The 19,139-nt window shown below is 35.9% G+C and overlaps 1 protein-coding gene across 4 annotated transcripts in view; it reads right to left on the bottom strand.

The window, feature by feature from the left end:
- Window positions 1-18,919, bottom strand: part of ELMOD2 (ELMO domain containing 2) — a 28,558-nt gene extending 9,639 nt beyond the window's left edge. For 2 of the 4 annotated variants that reach the window (XM_060115690.1, XM_060115711.1), the window contains exons 1-7: window positions 18,824-18,919; window positions 17,955-18,037; window positions 17,544-17,691; window positions 15,619-15,647; window positions 6,710-6,807; window positions 4,995-5,124; window positions 2,434-2,567 (exon numbers count right to left, since the gene is read on the bottom strand). In XM_060115690.1, coding sequence (XP_059971673.1) covers window positions 2,434-2,567; window positions 4,995-5,124; window positions 6,710-6,807; window positions 15,619-15,647; window positions 17,544-17,685 — 533 coding nt within the window. In that variant the 5' untranslated portion in view covers window positions 17,686-17,691; window positions 17,955-18,037; window positions 18,824-18,919. Of the gene's footprint in view, window positions 1-2,433; window positions 2,568-4,994; window positions 5,125-6,709; window positions 6,808-15,618; window positions 15,648-17,543; window positions 17,692-17,954; window positions 18,038-18,704; window positions 18,727-18,823 lie in introns of those variants that run through there. The other 2 variants (XM_060115708.1, XM_060115699.1) reach the window with 2 other exon arrangements.
- Between the last annotated feature and the right edge of the window lie 220 nt (window positions 18,920-19,139).

Raw genomic sequence — 19,139 nt, 5'->3', positions numbered from 1 at the left:
GCATAGAAATTTCTAACCAAATGTCCCTCTATTTTTCCTTCTGTAAATTAATACTACAGACTTCCATTTTTCTTCATTGGCTCTAATTTTCAACCCATTTAAACAGGAATTGTTAACTTAGAAGTTCATGAATGAATGATCATTCATGAACGAAGGGGGATCCATGAATCACTTTAAATTATTCATACATTTTCTGTGTGTACATTTTCTGGGGAGAGAATATACAAAACTTTCATTTGATTCTCAAAGGGATCTGTAAATCCCCAAACAGAAAAAAGTCCTGTTTTAGGGCAATGCTTTCTTTACATGTTCTAATTTTCTACTTTATCTGGAGGCAGGCTCTAAAATGCCCTTAGTAGACTATTTATATTTCATTTTTTTTGCATGATACTCAATACAATTCAGTATTATATTAGTATTTCAATAATCAAGCTACTTTTAAAATATTCAACCTGTAACACAGAGAAACTTTTCATTTTCTTGCTGAACTTACCTAGGAAACCCCTATGTAAACAGTATCTAAGGAAAATAAGCATCTATGTAATAATGAGACCTATTCCTTACAATAATCTGCACTGACTTACTTTCCTTCTTTCCTTCCTTCCTTCTCCTTTCTTCCTTCCTACCTCCTCTCCCTTCCTACATACATTTTTGGCCTTAGCTTGTATATTTTACCTTTCTGCTTCTATTTCCTCATTTATTCAAATTTTTCCAGTCTCTCTCCAATTCATTTTCTGTAAAATATCCTTTTTATTTTATACCTGCCTGAGCATTCATTTACCTAAAACATCGTTATCTATCAAACTACCAGCTGTCCTTCAAAGCAACAAAATATTTCAAGAGATTTGATGACAAAGGCCAAGAAATTTTAAAAATTCATTACATAAAGGTATTTGAACAGCTTGCCTGCTTCTTGACTGTATCTTTATTTTGATCCTAAAGAGTTATAGCTCCATACACAGGACAACAAACATAATTATAGAGAAATTAGAGCTAATTTTATGTTTTCAAGCACCTCTAGTACATCAATGGCAATCAAATAATTAATATATCTGAATCTTGGTCATTTTTCAAATTAGTAGATGCTAGCTCTAAATAGAGTAAAAATATCTGCAAATCATTTAAAGGTCTATCAGAACTCCTTACCACAGTCTTGAATCAAATTCTATTAAATTATTTAAATTTTAAGCTAAATTAAATTATCTTCTGGCAAATGCTGAAAAATCTTGATTTCTGAGGAAATGAACCAAAAGAAAGGTTACTCAGCAAAAGTTAAGAAAGGAAGCATCAGAAGAATGTGTGTGTCTAATTAAGTTTCAATTATCTGTGTAGTTTACAAGTACCAAGAAAAAAGATGGTCTTTAAACGCTAAAAACAAAAGATCCATGTGTTCTGAACAATAATGAATTTTAAAATATTTCATAATTTTTCCAAGTGAAAACAAACTGCATTTATTCTAATTAAAGTCCCCATATGGAAGTTTCTGTTTATCAAAGTGGAAAATTGGCAATCTCATTTTCTGTAATTATTATTATTATTCAAACAACGGTGTTTTATCTTTGAAAAGTAGATGCATGGAAAACTTTCATGCTCATACAATTTAGGTATTACAAAAAATGAAATACTTTTGTAACTGGAAAAAATTGTAGATATTGAAGCCCTACTGTTATCTTCTATTTTCCCCCCAAACGGCCTTATCCATATTGACCTAGATACCTTTTCTGAATATTAACATAAATTAGCTCAGTTTCAGGACTAATTTTTCACAGTAACAATTATCCAAACTTTCTTAATGGTTAGCGTTCCCATTCTAGGCATTTTATAGTCTATAAATCACAATTCAAGGACAGACCCAAATACTAGACTATCTTCATTTGCATATTCATATTCATATTAATCTTCCAGTTTACTTTCTAAAATAGTTTTGGCTATCAATTCTGATTTTAGTTACATATTTTGAGATTTCATACATGTGCCCAAGCATAAATATTAAAGAAGAAAAACAAGAGACAGTTCATATAGGCTCTGAAAAGTCAGGGATTTAAATTACTTGTCACAGATGGCAAAGAAGTGTGAAGAGGCTTTATTATTATCTTATCTGGTTATACCTCCTAAAATGAAGTCAGAGAGGCAAGAGGATAAAGAGAGTAAGAAAAGAGTACACGTAGTTCCTTAAAAGGTATCAGAAAGGTGGTCAGGAAGAGAAAGAAAGAGGCAAGTATTGGTAAGTAAAGAAATCACACACACACACACACACAGTATATGGCTTATGTATTCATATTGTTGCCAGCGCATTAGTAAATACCTTTAGCACAGCAGTTATTAAAATTCAGACATAGTATAAAACTAGATTGATTCTTACTAAAATTTAACAAGATTAGAGATTACATGTAATTTCATTTAGAGAATTAAAGAAAGTTTATTTTCACTTACACAAGATTGATTAATCCAAGTATTCCCATGCCTCTGAAGTCTGTTTTGGGATCATCACCCTGGAAACCAATGTCAGCCCACTGCTTGGAGATTCTAGCCTTCAATTTTTTCGTGGGCATTAGAAGATTCCAAAGCTGTACAAACATGCTTCCATATTACAAATAATAGTGATGCTCTTAATTTACCAAGACATTTTTCTTCTCATAGCTGATATACTGCTAAGTCGAATGCTTTTAATTAAACAACTTTTGTAGACAAATCATAGGCTCAACAAAGACTATATTTAGAGAACTTTTCAATTAGCCTAAAAAATGTAGCCATACTTATTCCAATTTAAAAGACATACAAAGAACAGTAGACTTTGAAAAGGTAACAAATACACAGAAATCGAAAACAATGAGATGTCTTTACTAAGTAATACTTATATACCAGAATTAGTAAACTGCTTCCTTGAGAAGAACACAGTGCCAGGCACTTGGCCCTTGCCTCAAACACTATATACTTAAGTAGGCTCTATTCTAATGGCGGGTGATTATCCTTAATCAGAAGGAAAATAAGTCTGAGATAGGGAGGGGATCATGGAGAAATAACACTGATAGTATTAAAACCTATATCATCATTATTTTGCAAATTTTCATAGTTTTAAAAGAAAAAGAATATGACTTTGTTGTAAGTAAATATATTCCTTAAGATTGAGGATTTAAGAACAGCTATCAAATATTGGATAGCAACAAACCAATTAGTGCAAAATAAGATTTAAAAAATGTAATCAGTCATTTTCTAAATTCAACACCACAAGTCATCAGACAAAAGAGACTTACAAAAGTTGGTAAGAAAGTTTGTGAAAATTTGCAAAACAGAAATACTTGCACTTTTTTTTTTTTCCCCACTTCACTACCATTTCAGGTACTGCTGAGTAAAGGACTCCTAATGAAAGGAGTATCCTGCTACCTAGAATGAAATGTGAAGACTTTGTGACCTTACTGTAAGACAGGGTCAGCACTCTGGCCCTGAAGCTAATCCAATCATTAGACTGGGTTTTATCTGGTCCCTTCTCTCATTACTCACACATGCACCTGCTCACCTTAGCCTCTCTCCATGAGCTCAGCAAGGGTTTGATTATGCCAAGGATGAGGCCTCAGTGATGTGGTGAGAGACAAGGTAAGACCACTAAACCTCAAAATTCAGCATGCATAAATATCAAATTTCGGGGTCCCACCCCTGAAGATTCTGATTTCGTAGGCAAAGGTGGAACCTTGGATTCTGAATATTAAACACTGGTTAACTTTAGTGAAGGTGCCTCTTGGACTGTACTTAAAGAAACACAGATCTCCTTAGCCCCTTACCCTGCTGAGCATGTGTGAGGCTGGGTGATTCACTGCCAGCAACTGGCTCTTCACCTCGGAATGAGTTTCATGATGAATCACCAAGATGAAAATTCCCTTGACTCAAATGCTAGGACTCGGGTCTTACCCCTTCTCTAAAGGGAAGGTATTGTGTAGAGAGGGTCTGAAGTTAAGGGAATAATGATGACGAGGAAGCTATAAAGAGGTCAAGCCTTAGTGAGTGCCAGGCACTATGTTAACACTTGAAACATAAAAATTCAATCCGCAGCAACAGTCCTTTGAGTAGTTTTATTATCCTCACTGACAAAATCAAGTTTTATTTTTAATTTTAAAATTAGGTGAAGTGTATATTTATCTCCTCCTGAAAACAAGTTTTATTGTTTTTAAACTTGTCTCTTACTGTTACTTGAATACTCTCAACGTTTGTTTCTTTCCACAGCACTTTTAGTTTATAACAAACTCCTAACACCAGGTGCCATGTGCTATTTTCCCTAACTATAACCATTTAAAAATATAATTAGAATAGGTGAAGTGGATGGGCAGCTGATTCAGCTCTATTTCAGAATTGATCTTTCTAAAGCAAATGACTTCATCTCCTCTAGGCCTTAGAACTAACCTCATCCCTACAATAAAGGTACTAGATCAGATAATCTGGAAAGCTTACTCCAGGCCTGATATTCTCGAATTTCAGCATCTCACTGGCCTTATGCATTTTAACTTCAGAAATAAGAAATAGGAAGGTCCTAAGTAAATTTCTTTACTCTCTTAATTTTTAAACCTATTGTGGCAATATGTGGCATATTTCATAAATCCCAAAAGATCTGACAAAATAATCTGAAAAGGGACATCTATGTTCATAATTCAAGAGTAAGCTGAAACAATGCCTAATTTATATGAGGATTTATATAAAAAGTAGGGGGAAAAATCTGAAGCTTGTGGACTCATATTTCTCAGTTGAAAAGATCTCCCTTTATAAGTTTATAATTTATTTCAGAATTAAAAGCATTAAAATAAAATTTGAATCTATTTCATTGATGCCTATCAGGAAATTATAAAAATAGTTAACTAAAAACCTTTCACCAATATAATAAAATTCTCTGAGAGGCAAAGAAATCAGATGGCTGTGTAAGCCTCCAGATTCTCCACACAGGCCTCACTAGCTCAAGCCTGATTTATTTTCCAGTGTAACTCCAAATACAGAACACCAAAACTTACCTTGAGAAGCAGCTTTTCATGTTGCAGGTTATCAGAATCATATGGTTTTTTTCTCACACTTTCTACATCCAAATAGAGCTGTTTATAACCAGATATCTGTAGTAAGCATGCCTTCATACAGATTTTAAAACTGAAAATGATAAAAGTTATTATTTTTTAAAAATCGTACCTTCTTATCGCAATAAAGTAATGCCTTCCATAGCTTGTGGTTCATATGCCTATTTAGAAAGCATTCCCTAGCTTTTGGTTTAATACAATAAGCATCAAGAGCCTCTGTAAACACAAAACATTATACAAAGTATCATGCAAGATGTGATAAAACAGGGCCTATAAAGAGGGCAAGACAGGTAGGAAAGGCAAACTTCCAAAACTGCAAACTTTGTAAATCCTTGATTCGTTAACTTCTTTCCATGTTTTCTCTGGGCAATCTCATGTGTTCCCAAATCTTTATTGTGAGACGCTACGAGCAGACCTAATTTTCCAAGGATACAGCAACACACAATGCCGTGACACGTTCTCCCCGTGCCTCCAAACACAACTGCTCATCTTCCCTGAAGAAGCATGCTCTTTCTCAACTCTAAATCCATTAGTGGAATCACTAAGCACTAGATCCCCAAGCTAGAACGCTCCGAGTTCTGACCTTCCTCTCCATCAACAATACATCAAAAGGTCCCTGAGCCCTTATCCTTTCTAGCTCTGAAATGTCCCTCAAAGCCCTCATCATATATATCCATTTACCCTGGTGTATTTATGGCTTCATCATCTCTTGCCTGAATGACTCAGTTTCCTGACTGTTCTATCTTTATTCCTCCTACCAGCCTCCCACTTCTTCAAACTTACCCTTCATCTTCCTAAAATACATATCTGATAATGTAGCTTGTTTGCTTAAAAAAAAAAAAAAGAATCAGAGGACAACATCTAAATCTCTCAGTGGGGCATGCGAGCCTCCTTGCAATGTATCTCTGATCTTGCACTCCACTCACTTCTCCAACCTCTGCTCTGTGCCTATTCAACGCTCCCGCTACAAAGGACTCCCTGTCATTCCCAGATACTCAAGGACTCTGTGTCTTGTTGGCACCTTCCTCTGCACGGAATGTCCTCCCCTACCCATTCAACAAGGTCCAGCTCAAACGTTACCTCTTCTGTGGACCTATCGTCACAGTTCTCTCCTGTACCCTCCCCTGCTTCAGCCCAAATAAATTACTCCTTCCTCAATATTTACAAAGAAAATACCAAATGAAGAAAAGCTTGCTAAGTATTTACTGTCTCGATATACTTGTGCTGGGAACACAGAAATGTAGTAAGTCAAGTCCTCTTATGGAACTCAGCATTTATTTGGAGAAGAACAAGAGCAAATCAATGACTACAGTACAATGGGTTAAATGTATGAGAGGACCTTCCTGGAGGAGGACAGAGGAACTGCATTTTGAAGGACAAGAAGGACACAGGAGTCATTATTTAAATTTGGGAAAGTAATGGTAAGTTACCTTAGAGAAGGCAGATGATAAACTGCACTGGGAACCCAGAGATATAGGTTTTAGTTCTGCTTCCATCACTCACCTCTCTGGACCTCACTTCCTCATCTAGTGAAGTGAAAGGGTTGAATTAGATGATCTCCACAAACCCTTCAGCTCTAACGTTTCACAGCTGTGTGAGATCTCCAGCCTCACAGGATGTAAGCATACGATACATGAGAACACCGTAGAAACACATACCTGGCATCCTTCTCAGGGTTAATATTCTTTTCCTTCATTATGTCTACGACACATCTGTCCACTTCATTCTGAACAACAAGTGTCGCTTTCTGTAAGACCTATTTGTGTGAAACAAAGCTGAATGAGAAAAATCCCCTACTGCTGAAAAAGGACAGTATGTTTTGAGGTATTTAGTCAACTTCATAATGCGTGTATTAAAATGCAAAACCAAATGAAACCCAATTTGTTTCAAATTTTCAGTAGGGCTAAAATCATACATACATAAAATAGAAGAAAAGCAGCATGATGTATTAGATGGAGTCTTCCTTAACTGAGAATCAAGAGGTTCTAAGCCAATGAGTTCTTAGCAAATAAGCTCCCACCATAGTATACTTATGAAGCAAATACTTTTTATAAAATTCTAAAATTACATAATAAAAATATAAAAAATTTTTTACATAAAAAAATTTTAATGCAGAAGGAAAAAAATTTAAATTTTAAATGCAGAAGAGCAAAAAGAAGAGTCAAATAATCTTCTCAATCCTACCACCAGAGATAGCCACTGGTAACAGATTAGCAGATATCCTTCCAGTCTTTTTTTCTATGCATTATAAAACAGATTTCTTAAATAATATGTCTTATAAATGCCCACTGGATCCTTCCTCTCAAGAAATAAGCAAGTTCAGGCCTTCTTTACCCTTATAAGGTTTCTTTAACTCTTATTCCTCTTTAAGCTACTATCAAAATTCCATCTGATATTCCTTATACTCTAGACAAAATAATCTAATCATACTTGGAGTTATGCTTCTGCATATCCTGGGCCTTTCTTCTGGAATGATCCTTTTCCCAATCTCTAGACATATCAACGCTTCCCATTGCTAAGCTAGCTCACATACCAGATCCAGGAAACTTTCCCTGATTCTATTGAAGTGGAAGTAACCTCCTCTCTTGGAATCTGCATAATAATGTACCTGTAACCTTTCTGTGACTCTTATCACTTTCTATAGTATAGTTATTTTTATATATTAAGTGGAAAATTCTCTGAGGACAGAGACTGTATCTAACTCATTTTTTCATATCCTGTATAGAAGAGATAACAGACATATAATTATCGAATGGAGATATTTGACAGATGAAAACCTTAAGAAAGGCAACTGTTTCAGTAAAAGTCATGTACAGCTATTCCATTACTTTTCTTTAAATTGAGGTTAATTTAAATACAATGAAAGGAATGGATGTTACATATTCAGTTTGACCAGTTTTGACAAATGCATATACCCAAATAATCCACATCCTTATCAAAATATGGAACATTTTCATCACTGCAGAAAGTTCCCTCATGCCCCTTCCCAATCAATCCCTCCCCCAACAAGCACCCACTGTTCTGCTTTCTATCACTATAACTTTGTGGTGTGCATATAAATGGAATCATAAAGTATGTACTCTTCTGTGTCTGCCTTCTTTTGCTCAACATAACGTTTCTAGAATTCATCCACGTTCTTGCTTTCATCAGTAATTTGTTCATTCCAATTGTTGAGTAGTATTCCATTGTATGAATACACCTCAATTTGCTCACTCATTCTCTCGGTGATGGGTATTCGCATTGCTTCCAATTTTAGACTACTATGAATAATATTTTTTCTCTTTGTGAAGTGACTATTTGAGGCTCTTGTCCTTTTAAAAATTGTATTGTCTTTTTATTACTGAGTTCTAAAAGTTCTTTGCGAGATATAAGTCCCTAATCAGATATATGTGCTGCAAATATTTTGTCTTGCCAATTCATTTCTTAAAGGTGTCTCTGATAAGTAGATTTTATTTTGTTTTTTCTTGTGGTACGCGGGCCTCTCACTGTCGTGGCCTCTCCTGTTGCGGAGGACAGGCTCCGGACGTGCAGGCTCAGCGGCCATGGCTCACGGGCCCAGCCGCTCCACGGCACGTGGGACCCTCCCGGACCGGGGCACGAACCCGTGTCCCCTGCATTGGCAGGCGGACTCTCAACCACTGTGCCACCAGGGAAGCCCAGTAGATTTTATTTTGATGCAGTCTAATTTTTCTTTTTTTTTTACTTAAATGGTAACGCTGTGTCTTCTCTAAAAGACATTTTTGCTTAACCCATGGCAGAAGATGTATATTCTCCTATGCTTTCTTTGAGAAGCCTTAAAGTTTTGGTTTAAACATAGGTCTAAAGTCCATATCAAATTAATTTTCACGTGTAGAGGGAGATAGGAGCCTCCCCTCCCCCGATTTGGATATCCAGTTGTTCCAGCACAAGTTATTGGTTTTCCAATACATCCCTGTCCTCACTAAATTGCTTTAGCATCCTTGTTAAAAATTATGTATGGTCTATTTCTGTTCTCTCGTCTGTTATATTTATCTATTTGCCTAGAAAGTCTTTAAGTCAGTATAAATCTTCTAAGTTTGTTCTTTGAGAAGATTATCTGGGCTACACTAGTTTCCTTAAAATTCTGTATAAACTTTAAATGAGCTTGCCACTCCCTTCAAAATTAGCTTGCTGGGATTTTGATTGGAATTGCATTGAATCCATAGGTCGGTTTGGGGATCAGCATCTTAAGAATACTGACGCTTCCAATTGATGAACACAGTATATCTTTCCATTTTAAGTTTTCTCAGGAAAAGGAGTTGTAATGCAGACATCTCGCATAGCTTTCGTTATATTTATCCCTGAGTATTTTACGTTTCTGGATGCTACTGTAAGTGGAACTGTTCTTTTTTTGTTTTCCAAAAGTTTGCTCTTAACATACGGGGACATACTGTGTCCTACAACATTGCTAAATTCATTTATCAATAATGCTGGTAATTTTTATAGATTTCTTAGGATTTTCTTTACTCACAAACTATGTCATCTGTTAATAAAGAGAGTTTCTTTCTTTCTTTTCAATCATTATGTCTTAGATTTCTTTTCCTTCCCTTACTACACTGCCTAGGACCTTTAGCACAATGCCGAATAAAAGGAGAGTAAACATCCTCACCTTATTCCCAACTGAGTGTGGAGAGCATTCAATATTTCAGTGTTGTATACCTATCATGCTAGCTGCAGGGTTTTCATAGATGGCCTTTAATGGGAGGAGGAAGTTCCTTTTACTCCTAGTTAGTTGAGTGTTTTTGACCATGAATGGGTATTGAGTTCTGCCAAAACAGTTTTTTAGTATCTACTCAAATGATCTTATTTTTCTAATTTACTTTGTTAATGTGGTAAGTTACATTCACTGATTTTGAAAATGTAGTCATGACATATTATTCTTTTTATATATTACTGGGATCAAATTGCTAATGAAGAATTTTTGTATCTATATTCAGGAAGGATATTGATTTGTAATTTTCATTTATTACAGTGTCCTTGTCTGGTTTTAATATCAGGATTATACTGGCCTCATAAAATGTGTTTCTTTCTACTCGATTTTCTAGGAGCTTATGTAATAGGAGTATTATTTTTTTCTTCTTAAATGTTTGATAAGAGTTCACTAGTGAAGCTAATATTGGAAGATTTTTTTGTGCAAAATGTTTAAATTACAGATTCCATTTATTAGGTATATGGCTATTTCAATTGTTTTATTTCTTTGTGTTAGTTTTGCTAAACTGTGTTTTCAAGCACTTTGTCTCTTTCATCCAAGCTATAGACTTCATTGGCATCAAGTTGTCCATAGAACCTCCTTATACTTTAGTGACTTCAGGCTGTGGTGATGCCCCCTCTATCATTCCTGATATGGGCAATTGGGGCTTTCTCTCTTTCTTGATCAGTGCTCCTAGAGGGCTATTAATATTACTAATTTTTTCAAAGAATCAACTTTTGAGCTTGGTGATATTTCCTATTTTTATGTTTACTATTTTGTTAATTTTTTCTTATTTTCATTATATCCTTTCTTTTATTTACTTTGGGTTTAATTTTCTCTCTTCTAGTTTCTTAAGGTATGAGCGTAGCTCGTTGATTTCAGGCCTTTAAAAACTGCTTTGCATGTACTCTACAAATTCTGATATGTTGCGTTTTCATTACCATTCACTTCAATTCTCTTTTTAAATTTCCCTTGTGAGTACTTCTGTGATCCATGGGTTACTCAGACTCTTAATTTCCAGATATTTGGGGATTTTCTAGATGTTATATTTTTCTTATTTCGTTTTTTAAAAAATTAATTTATTTTATTTTTTTGGCTGCGTTGGGTCTTCATTGTTGTGTGCGGGCTTTCTCTAGTTGCGGCAAGTGGGGTTACTCTTCGTTGTGGTGCGTGGGTTTCTCATTGCAGTGGCTTCTCTTGTTGCAGAGCACAGACTCTAGGCGTGTGGGATTCAGTAGTTGTGGCACGTGAGCTCCAGTAGTTGTGGCATGTGGGCTCAGTAGTTGTGGCTCACGGGCTCCAGAGCGCAGGCTCAGTAATTGTGGCACATGGGCTTAGCTGCTCCGTGGCATGTGAGATCTTCCCAGACCAGAGACCGAACCTGTGTTCCCTGCATTGGCAGGCGGATTCTTAACCACTGCACCACCAGGGTAGTCCTCTTATTTCTAACTTAATGCTGTTGGAGACAGAAAACATACTGTTTGCATTCAGCCCTCTGAAACTTACTGAGACTTAAAAGACCCAGTATATGATATTTATATATGACTGTTCCATATGTACTTGGGAATATGTATTTTGCATTTGTTGGGTGTAGCACTCTATAAATGTCAATTAGGTCAAGATGGTTAATCATATTGTTCAAATTGTATAGAGCCTTCCGATTTTCTTGTTGTACTATCATTTATTGAGAGAATGCAGTAAAGTTTCCAGCTACAATTGTGGGTTCATATATTTCTCCGTCTAGCTGTGTCTATTTTGGCTTCAAGTATTTGGCAGCTTTGTTAATAAGTGTATACACATTTAATACTGTTATGTTTTCTTGATAAATTAGCCGTTTTATCATTACCAAAAAAAAAAAAAGATTTAGTCTCCAGTAACACTCCAGGTTTATATTTTCTAAAAGAAAGCCACAAAAGCTTTTTTATGCTTATTGTTTGCATGGTATATGCTTTTAATTTCTATTCGTTTGTGACTTTACGTTTCGAGTATGCTTCTTGAAATAACATTCAGTTAGTTGGGTCTTGCTTTTTTATCCATCTGTCAATCTCTGTCTTATTCTCTAAACTTTTGGTAGATCTTTGGTTCCTAATCAAAAACAAAATAACAGCTGGATGGAGGAGAAATATAACCCATTACATTTTCTAAGTTCTCATGTATCCCAACATCCGTCTAAGTTCTCATGGAGCTCATGAAGGTATATTCAATACTGGAATATACAGGACTTAAAGAATTTCTTAGGTCAGCAATTCTAAAACTTTCTCTTTTAACCTAAAACTACGTAAGTATACAAAGACCCTTTTCCCAATGATGTTTACCTTAGAGCTAAAGAAAAAGGAGGTGATAATAAACAACAAGAAAGCAACATATACAAATCACTTATCATATATTTTGTAAGAAAATAATATATGCTTATGCATATGATTTTATTACAAAATAACATTCAATAAACATAAAAGTAATCTAGTCTTTTTTTATTATACCTACCTTGATGGTAAGTTACAAATTATATGACTAGCCAAATTATATTTATAGCCAACAAACATCAACAGTGAGTTTCACCATGCAAGCAAATCTGGGGAAATTATATATACATTTGTGTTAGTGTAACCACAGAGTGTGAATGTTTCATTTTTGAACCACAGTGCCTATGTGGTTATATACTTAAAGGTTAGGTACTTAAAGTCTAATTTTGGAAAATTAGAGACCAAAAGATATGCAAATGTGCATTACTATACCATCAATGCGCAGACAAGTAAACTGATGCTATAAAACTAATTTATCATTCAATAGCTAGAATGTTATCATTACTGTTTAAGAGCTAAGACAGCAGCTCTAACCAAACAACAGCCAATCAAAAACATGATTAGACTGACAAAGTGTTCTTTCCCTAAATTTCAAATTTTTCAAATACCCATATATGCATAAGTACAGTGGAGCTCTGCAACAGTACCATACATTGAATAGCAGCCAGACCTCTTAGCAGAATACTGAACTAGACTCCTCAAGTTCTAAAAAGGTTTTCATTTTCATTTATAAATCCCAAAGTTTTAGTAATCCTTAATATATAATTGATAAGTGGTTGGTCCTAATGTAAAATACAAGCAAATGAGACTCAATTTTTAACAATCAAGGAAAGAATTTCCACTACAGAACAATTCACAACCCAATAGGACCACACTATCACTGCTTTAGGGAACTGGCCTTAATAGATTAAAATCACTTTTATTCACAGCAATCATTGGTAATGTTAAGTATTTAAATAACTAAGAGGTTTTCATGCATATTTTAAACTTCTAAAAATTTTGTAGTGTATGTTGGTTTAATCCCATCATCACTAACATAATATTAGTGATACCTATCAGGTACTGGGTATTCTCTTAGGCTGCTTTCATTATAATAATATTTCTAATCCTGAAACAACCATGTGGATATTAATACCTCCTCTGACAATGAGAAAATGAGTAACTTGCACAAACAACTAGACAGTGATACAATCAGAATCTGAACTCAGATTTTTTTCATAGGAATATAAAAGTAGAGCAGGTTAATAGAAATATCACAAAATCAGAATTCAATTTTACCCTACAAAGTAAATGAAATATACAAATGAGACACAATACACACTATAAATTGTATATTTAAACTGATGAGACTTCCTCCATTAGCTTATTGACAAGTTTACCTTAGATTTAAAACCACAAGAAAGCAAAGCTCCTGTGATTTAATTCCGTAAGTATTTAACTACCCATTTGTTGACTATTCCTTTTTAGTATGCCCTCCGAAACACAATTAGCAATTTATATTTTTAAATAATAAATTCATAAGAATACAATTTTAATGTTTACTTTTCAAGTGAACTTTAATTGCCAGTAAATGAGATAAAAGATAATGAACATTTTATTTTCTTTAACTTGTAACCACTACCTTAAAGCCTCCAAACACTTCAGTCCACATTTACCTCTTCTGTCTCTAAATGCCTGTTTTTAATTACATTTGATTTCAGTCTTTTTTTTATATATATATACCAAAGACCCTGGTGGAATGTTGAACATATGGCAATCATTCAAATCTTCGCTCAAGGATTTGACCAAGGCACTAGAGTTCTTAAAAAGTATCATCTTGTGTGCAGTCCCACTTAAGTTTGGGGTAATTTTACCACATATAAAATCCCATAAGCAAATTTTACGACCAAAAGTGTCATTACAATCAATTTTGGTAATGATGGTTACACAGATAGACGTGAAAGTGAGTTCCCAGTTCCAGAAACCCTCCAGAGGTTCATCTACAATTTATGATATTGTTACTTTGTGAAATTGCATCCAAAGTTTCAATTAATGGAACTATACGAGTGGATAGGTATAAGCAAATTTTTAGAACGAGCAACTTGTTAACTATCTAGATCCCTACAGTCTCATTTAAAAAAAAAAAGAATATTTATCACTTTATAGGATTCTAAACAAAGGGGTAGGACTCTAGACTCTTCTCCCCTCCCCGGTATTCATTCATGTATATGAGTTATTCCCACATTGGCCACTCATAAATAAAAGAATAACTAAATCAGTAAAGCACCTATTTTATAGGTCACTCTCCAAAACTTAACAGATATGCTTGCAATATTCAGCAGTGTCCATTTTCTTTCCAGCATGAAGCAGTAACTCATATTAATATCACTAGACAGTAGCAAATCAACAATTTTTGACCCTATATTCTCGATCCACATTGTACATCATGACCAAATACAAACATATATACGGATATCTAAAACAGAGATAGATGCACACACAGATAACTAAAATTAAATGTTCATGAAACCATATTTAACCTTACTACGACCGCTGTTTTCTAATTATTTTCTATTCCATTCCTTTTGTTGTTGTTGTTGTTTAATGCTGGCTGTGATCTACCATGGGATTTCAAACAATGGTCTACATGTTCCATACTCTTAACTTTGCCACACCAAATAATCTATATATAGAGAAAAAAAATTGCGAAGCACTATAGGGAAGCATGTGGTAGACCGAATTATTGGTCCCTGTTTTTCACTCCTGTGTAATTGAATTATATACCCACATGCCTAACATGGCCTCATGGTGGGCATAATGTATTTTTCCACCCCTTGACTTGGGCTTGGCCAAGTAACTTACTTTAGGGATATTAATGGACATGACACAAGAAAACTTAAAATATGCCTCTGTGGCTGGATGTTCAACGATCAACTGTGAGAAGAATATTTCCCAGGTACCTTTTCAACCTAGGTCCCACAATGAGACAACTGCAACAGACTTGAACTTGGCACCAGCTTGAAGAAGAGCCTCTCCAGTTGGCCCACAGACACATGAGCAAGAAATAAATAATGCATTTATTTATAATGCATTTATATAATAAACCTATGCCCTGAGATTTTATAAGTTTGTTACACAGCAGCAGCTAATAAACAGTATGAGGTATGACTTATTTTGGATCAAAAGGTACATGACCCAGGATTTTCTATAACTATCCAAACCTATCCTAAGGACACAGTCTATGAGAAAGTTTTCCCCCTAAGACCCTGCTTTCCCAAAAGCTAACCAGTTTTGAGGTAAAATAAACAAGCAAAACCTCAGAACAGAAAAAAATTATTCAAATACCTTCTTTGTGCACGAGTAGTGTACACAAACACATACACACACAGAAAAAAAAAAGGTTTTAAAAAATAGAATATTTCTTCTAAGGTGGGAAAATTTCACTCAATACTCTTTACAGCAAAGACTCTTCTAGTAGGACATTAAAAATAATTCACTCTAAAATTGAGACATTCTTTTAAAGAAAAAGTATCTCCAAGTTAAGTTGTCTAGAATAATCTCCTTGATATGATCCTACCTTATTCTTGGAGTATGTCAAGGAGTTTTCTAAAATGAAAAAAAGAAAAGAATATTATTACTTAAATGCTGTTTGTGAATTATTATGCAAACAAATAGTATAAATATCAAGCCAGTAATAAATTACTTTAATAGTTCCAGAAGATATAATTTCTACATGAATAACATAGCAAATATTTAAAAATTTTATCCTTACAGTATGATTCCAAAATTCTCAACCCAACACACATACCAGAGCCAAAGAGGTAAAACCAACCTAATTTCCCCAGAATCATCTGTGCGGACCCCCAAGTGTCTACTAACTGCTGTAAATTCATCCACGGCTGCCTCAGAATAGCTTGGGTTCCAGAAACTCATCTTAAGAATACAGTGAGAGTACTCTATACTACCTTTTCATGTGTTAGCCTTATGAAGTAAGCATTTATATTTGAAGAGCTAGCAAACAAGACATACAACAAAGGGGCAAAAAGGAAGACTTTAGATTATCTGGACAACCATTCTCTAACCAGACAAAAAGCAAAACAGCTTTTTCGTTCTTGCTTTCTGCTTCAAGAATCACAAGAACGTTTTTTACTGGTCTATTTACAAATTTTTCTGGCAAATAGTAAACAGTCTCCTTTTCTCAGCAATTTGAAAAATTCAAGAAAAATGTTCTTGCTGCAAAATAAAGTCTTAAAGTGTTCTTCCGCCATAATATAAAAAACCAATCAATACTACTAAGAGGTCTTATCAAGAGGTACTTTGCTCTTCTCAGAGCAGTCAAAAGAGCAAATCAAAAGAGCAGGCAATAATTTAAGTCAGCTACAAAGTTGTGAAAAATCTAGGGAAGTAATTAAACTTCAATCATCTAGCTGCCCTGAGGCTCACTCTCTCCTTTCTCTGCCATTCTTCCCCTGTTGTCTTGGCTACCAACACGCACTCCTCAAATCTTACAGGGGTTGATTTCTTAGTTGAAGCACACTTGTTCAACACAAAAGAGGCTGTGGTTAAGTCATGGTTTTCCATCTGACACAGTGAACATGAACTGCAGCCCATCCCTGGTCTGCCTCACTCTGGCCAAAGAGAAATGACCTCCATCGTATTTCTCACCTTCCTGTGTTCTAATTTAAAGCCATATTTTCAAGTAAGTATTGAAAGCTGATCAATTTTAGAAGGTACTAGAGCAGCACTGTTCAATAGAAATATAATGCAAGCCCAAATGCGAACCACATATGTACCTTAACATTTTCTAGTAGCCATATTAGAGTAAAAGAAACAGATAAAAGTAATGTTAATATATGTTAACCCAATAGATCCAAAATATTATTTCAACATACAATGAATATAAACAATTATTAATGAGATACCTTTACATTCATATAAAGCCTTTGAAATCCAGAGTATATTTTCTAGTTCTGCACATTCAATTCAGGCTAATCATATTTCAAGTGTTCAAGAGCCACATGTGGCTATTGGCTACAGTATGGGACAGTGCAGATTTTTAGTCTAATAATCTTTCCTAGGGATCACTAGATACCTGTTATTATTCTTTCATGAACTGCATAAGAGATTAAAAGATTGAAGGATGCTGAATATAAAAATGGATCTCCTTCACTGAAGTGAAAATTTCAAAAGGCTTATAGAAGTATAGAGATTTTTCTCTAGAAAGTAGGCTGCAACCATAATCTAAGGTAAAACTGATGAATTTCAGGAGCCAGAGAAGGTAATTCTTTGCACAGATGCAGAATTAAATAATAGTTTCTTTTTCTATAGAATCAGTTTTAGCGCTGGAAGGATTCAAAGTGAGATTTCAAAGATCATGAAACTGAGATTAAGTGACTTGATCGTGATACGCAAGCGCTATTGTCACTATCAGTACTGCGAAAAATATTCATTCAGAGTTAAATGTTTATTCGTTTTTAATTATCATTTTTCGAAAAACATTACCTATCCTGTGTGTCCTTTGTGCACCTACATAGGTATCAAAAATTCGCTGCAATTCACATTTTCCAGTCATCTGTCGTAAGAGCCATTTCATCCAAAATCGAAAGAAGTGCCCATAGAAGAACTCCCACAAAGAAATAAACATTTTTTCCTGGAGAAGGAAATATATGACAGGTTTAACGACCTTAAATTGGATTTAGAAAAAGAGAAAAAATAAGTTTATCCAACTCATCAAATCCCAAATTATATTAATAGATATAATGTTGTTCCATTGTGTCTATTTTGTAGTAGTGTTTAGGCATCTAAGACAATAATGCCAGGTGTAATATATTCCACTTAGATTAATTAAATGATACTGGCCAAACGGTTAATTTATCATTTTAAACAATTAACTGTAAAAATCAAACTACTTACTTAGATTCAAGCTCTCAGTTCACTATTTAATTTCTTATTCTTTGAGAATAGGGCTCAACAGTTCAAGAACAAAAGGACCCCACCTAAAGCAACAATTAAATCAAATATACCATATATCAGAATTGTTTGTATAAAGAATGTCTTCTTAACCCCTGTGGATAATCCCAGTTACAGCTGTCCCACAGTCAGGTGATGGCAGCAGATAAAAACACTACATATGGCTTACAAATGAAGTACACAAACTGAACACGGAGTAGATCACACCGTGGCTAATTGTTGATTTTCCATTCAACAGGTGAACGGCAGAAATACTAAGAAGAGTAATAGACTACACCCTCGATAAAACTGAATCTTTATGCCATAAGAAAAATCTTCGGCTCCTAAATGAAGCGGGGTCGGGGAAATGTAAGTCAGGAGGAGTTACTTAAAAACAAAAATGCTCATCTCTTTCCTGCCTTAAACATTCCCACAGATAGATCATCTCCCGAGGGACTGTCAAATTCGAGATCCCCGCAGGTCAGTGCAGAATCAGTGCACAGAGACTGGCTGAACTGTGATTTTAAAATGATTCCATCTGGTCCGCGCTCATCAGGACAAAAGAAGCCGAACTGCCAAGCGGAGGGAACGCCAGCCTCAAGGCGCCTGAGCTCCCCAGCCCTCGGGGAGCCGCTGCGCCGCCGAGCCCCCCTCCCGGAGCCTGGCACAGCCCAGCTCGCGCCCTGCCCGCGAGTGGGAGGGAACCGTTCGCACAAAGCCCCGCCGGCCCGGCAGCCCCGCGGGACTTTCCGTAGGACGCCGCGGGGCTCGCGCGCCTTCAGCGCAGCCGCACCCAAGCTGCACCGGGCGAGAGGAAAAGAAACAGCAGCCACCTCACGGGAACGGGAAGAACTAGGAGGAGCTGGAGCTGCCTCGGTTTCCCCGACTGCAAACTGCCGGCAACGGAAACGACGCTACTCGCGGTACGCTCCCTGCAAGCACCGCGACCCGGAAGTCGGGGAGCGAAGCGGCGGGAACGCCTTTCCCGGCACACTGCCCGGCCCCGCCCCGCCGCCCTCTCCGATTGGCCCGAGCTCCACCAATCGCTATCTCTGAAAGGATGTCGAGCTGGGCTGGCCCGCCGCGCGTGCTCGGATTCTAGGGACGCCCGACGGTTTCCCTGGCAACCACTACCTTGAGGCACGCCCC

This window comes from Mesoplodon densirostris, chromosome 1 (assembly GCF_025265405.1).
Source record: "Mesoplodon densirostris isolate mMesDen1 chromosome 1, mMesDen1 primary haplotype, whole genome shotgun sequence".
Lineage (NCBI taxonomy): Eukaryota > Metazoa > Chordata > Mammalia > Artiodactyla > Ziphiidae > Mesoplodon > Mesoplodon densirostris.
The sequence above is the reverse complement of the archived record's forward strand: the minus strand, read 5'-3'. Positions and strand labels throughout refer to the sequence as shown.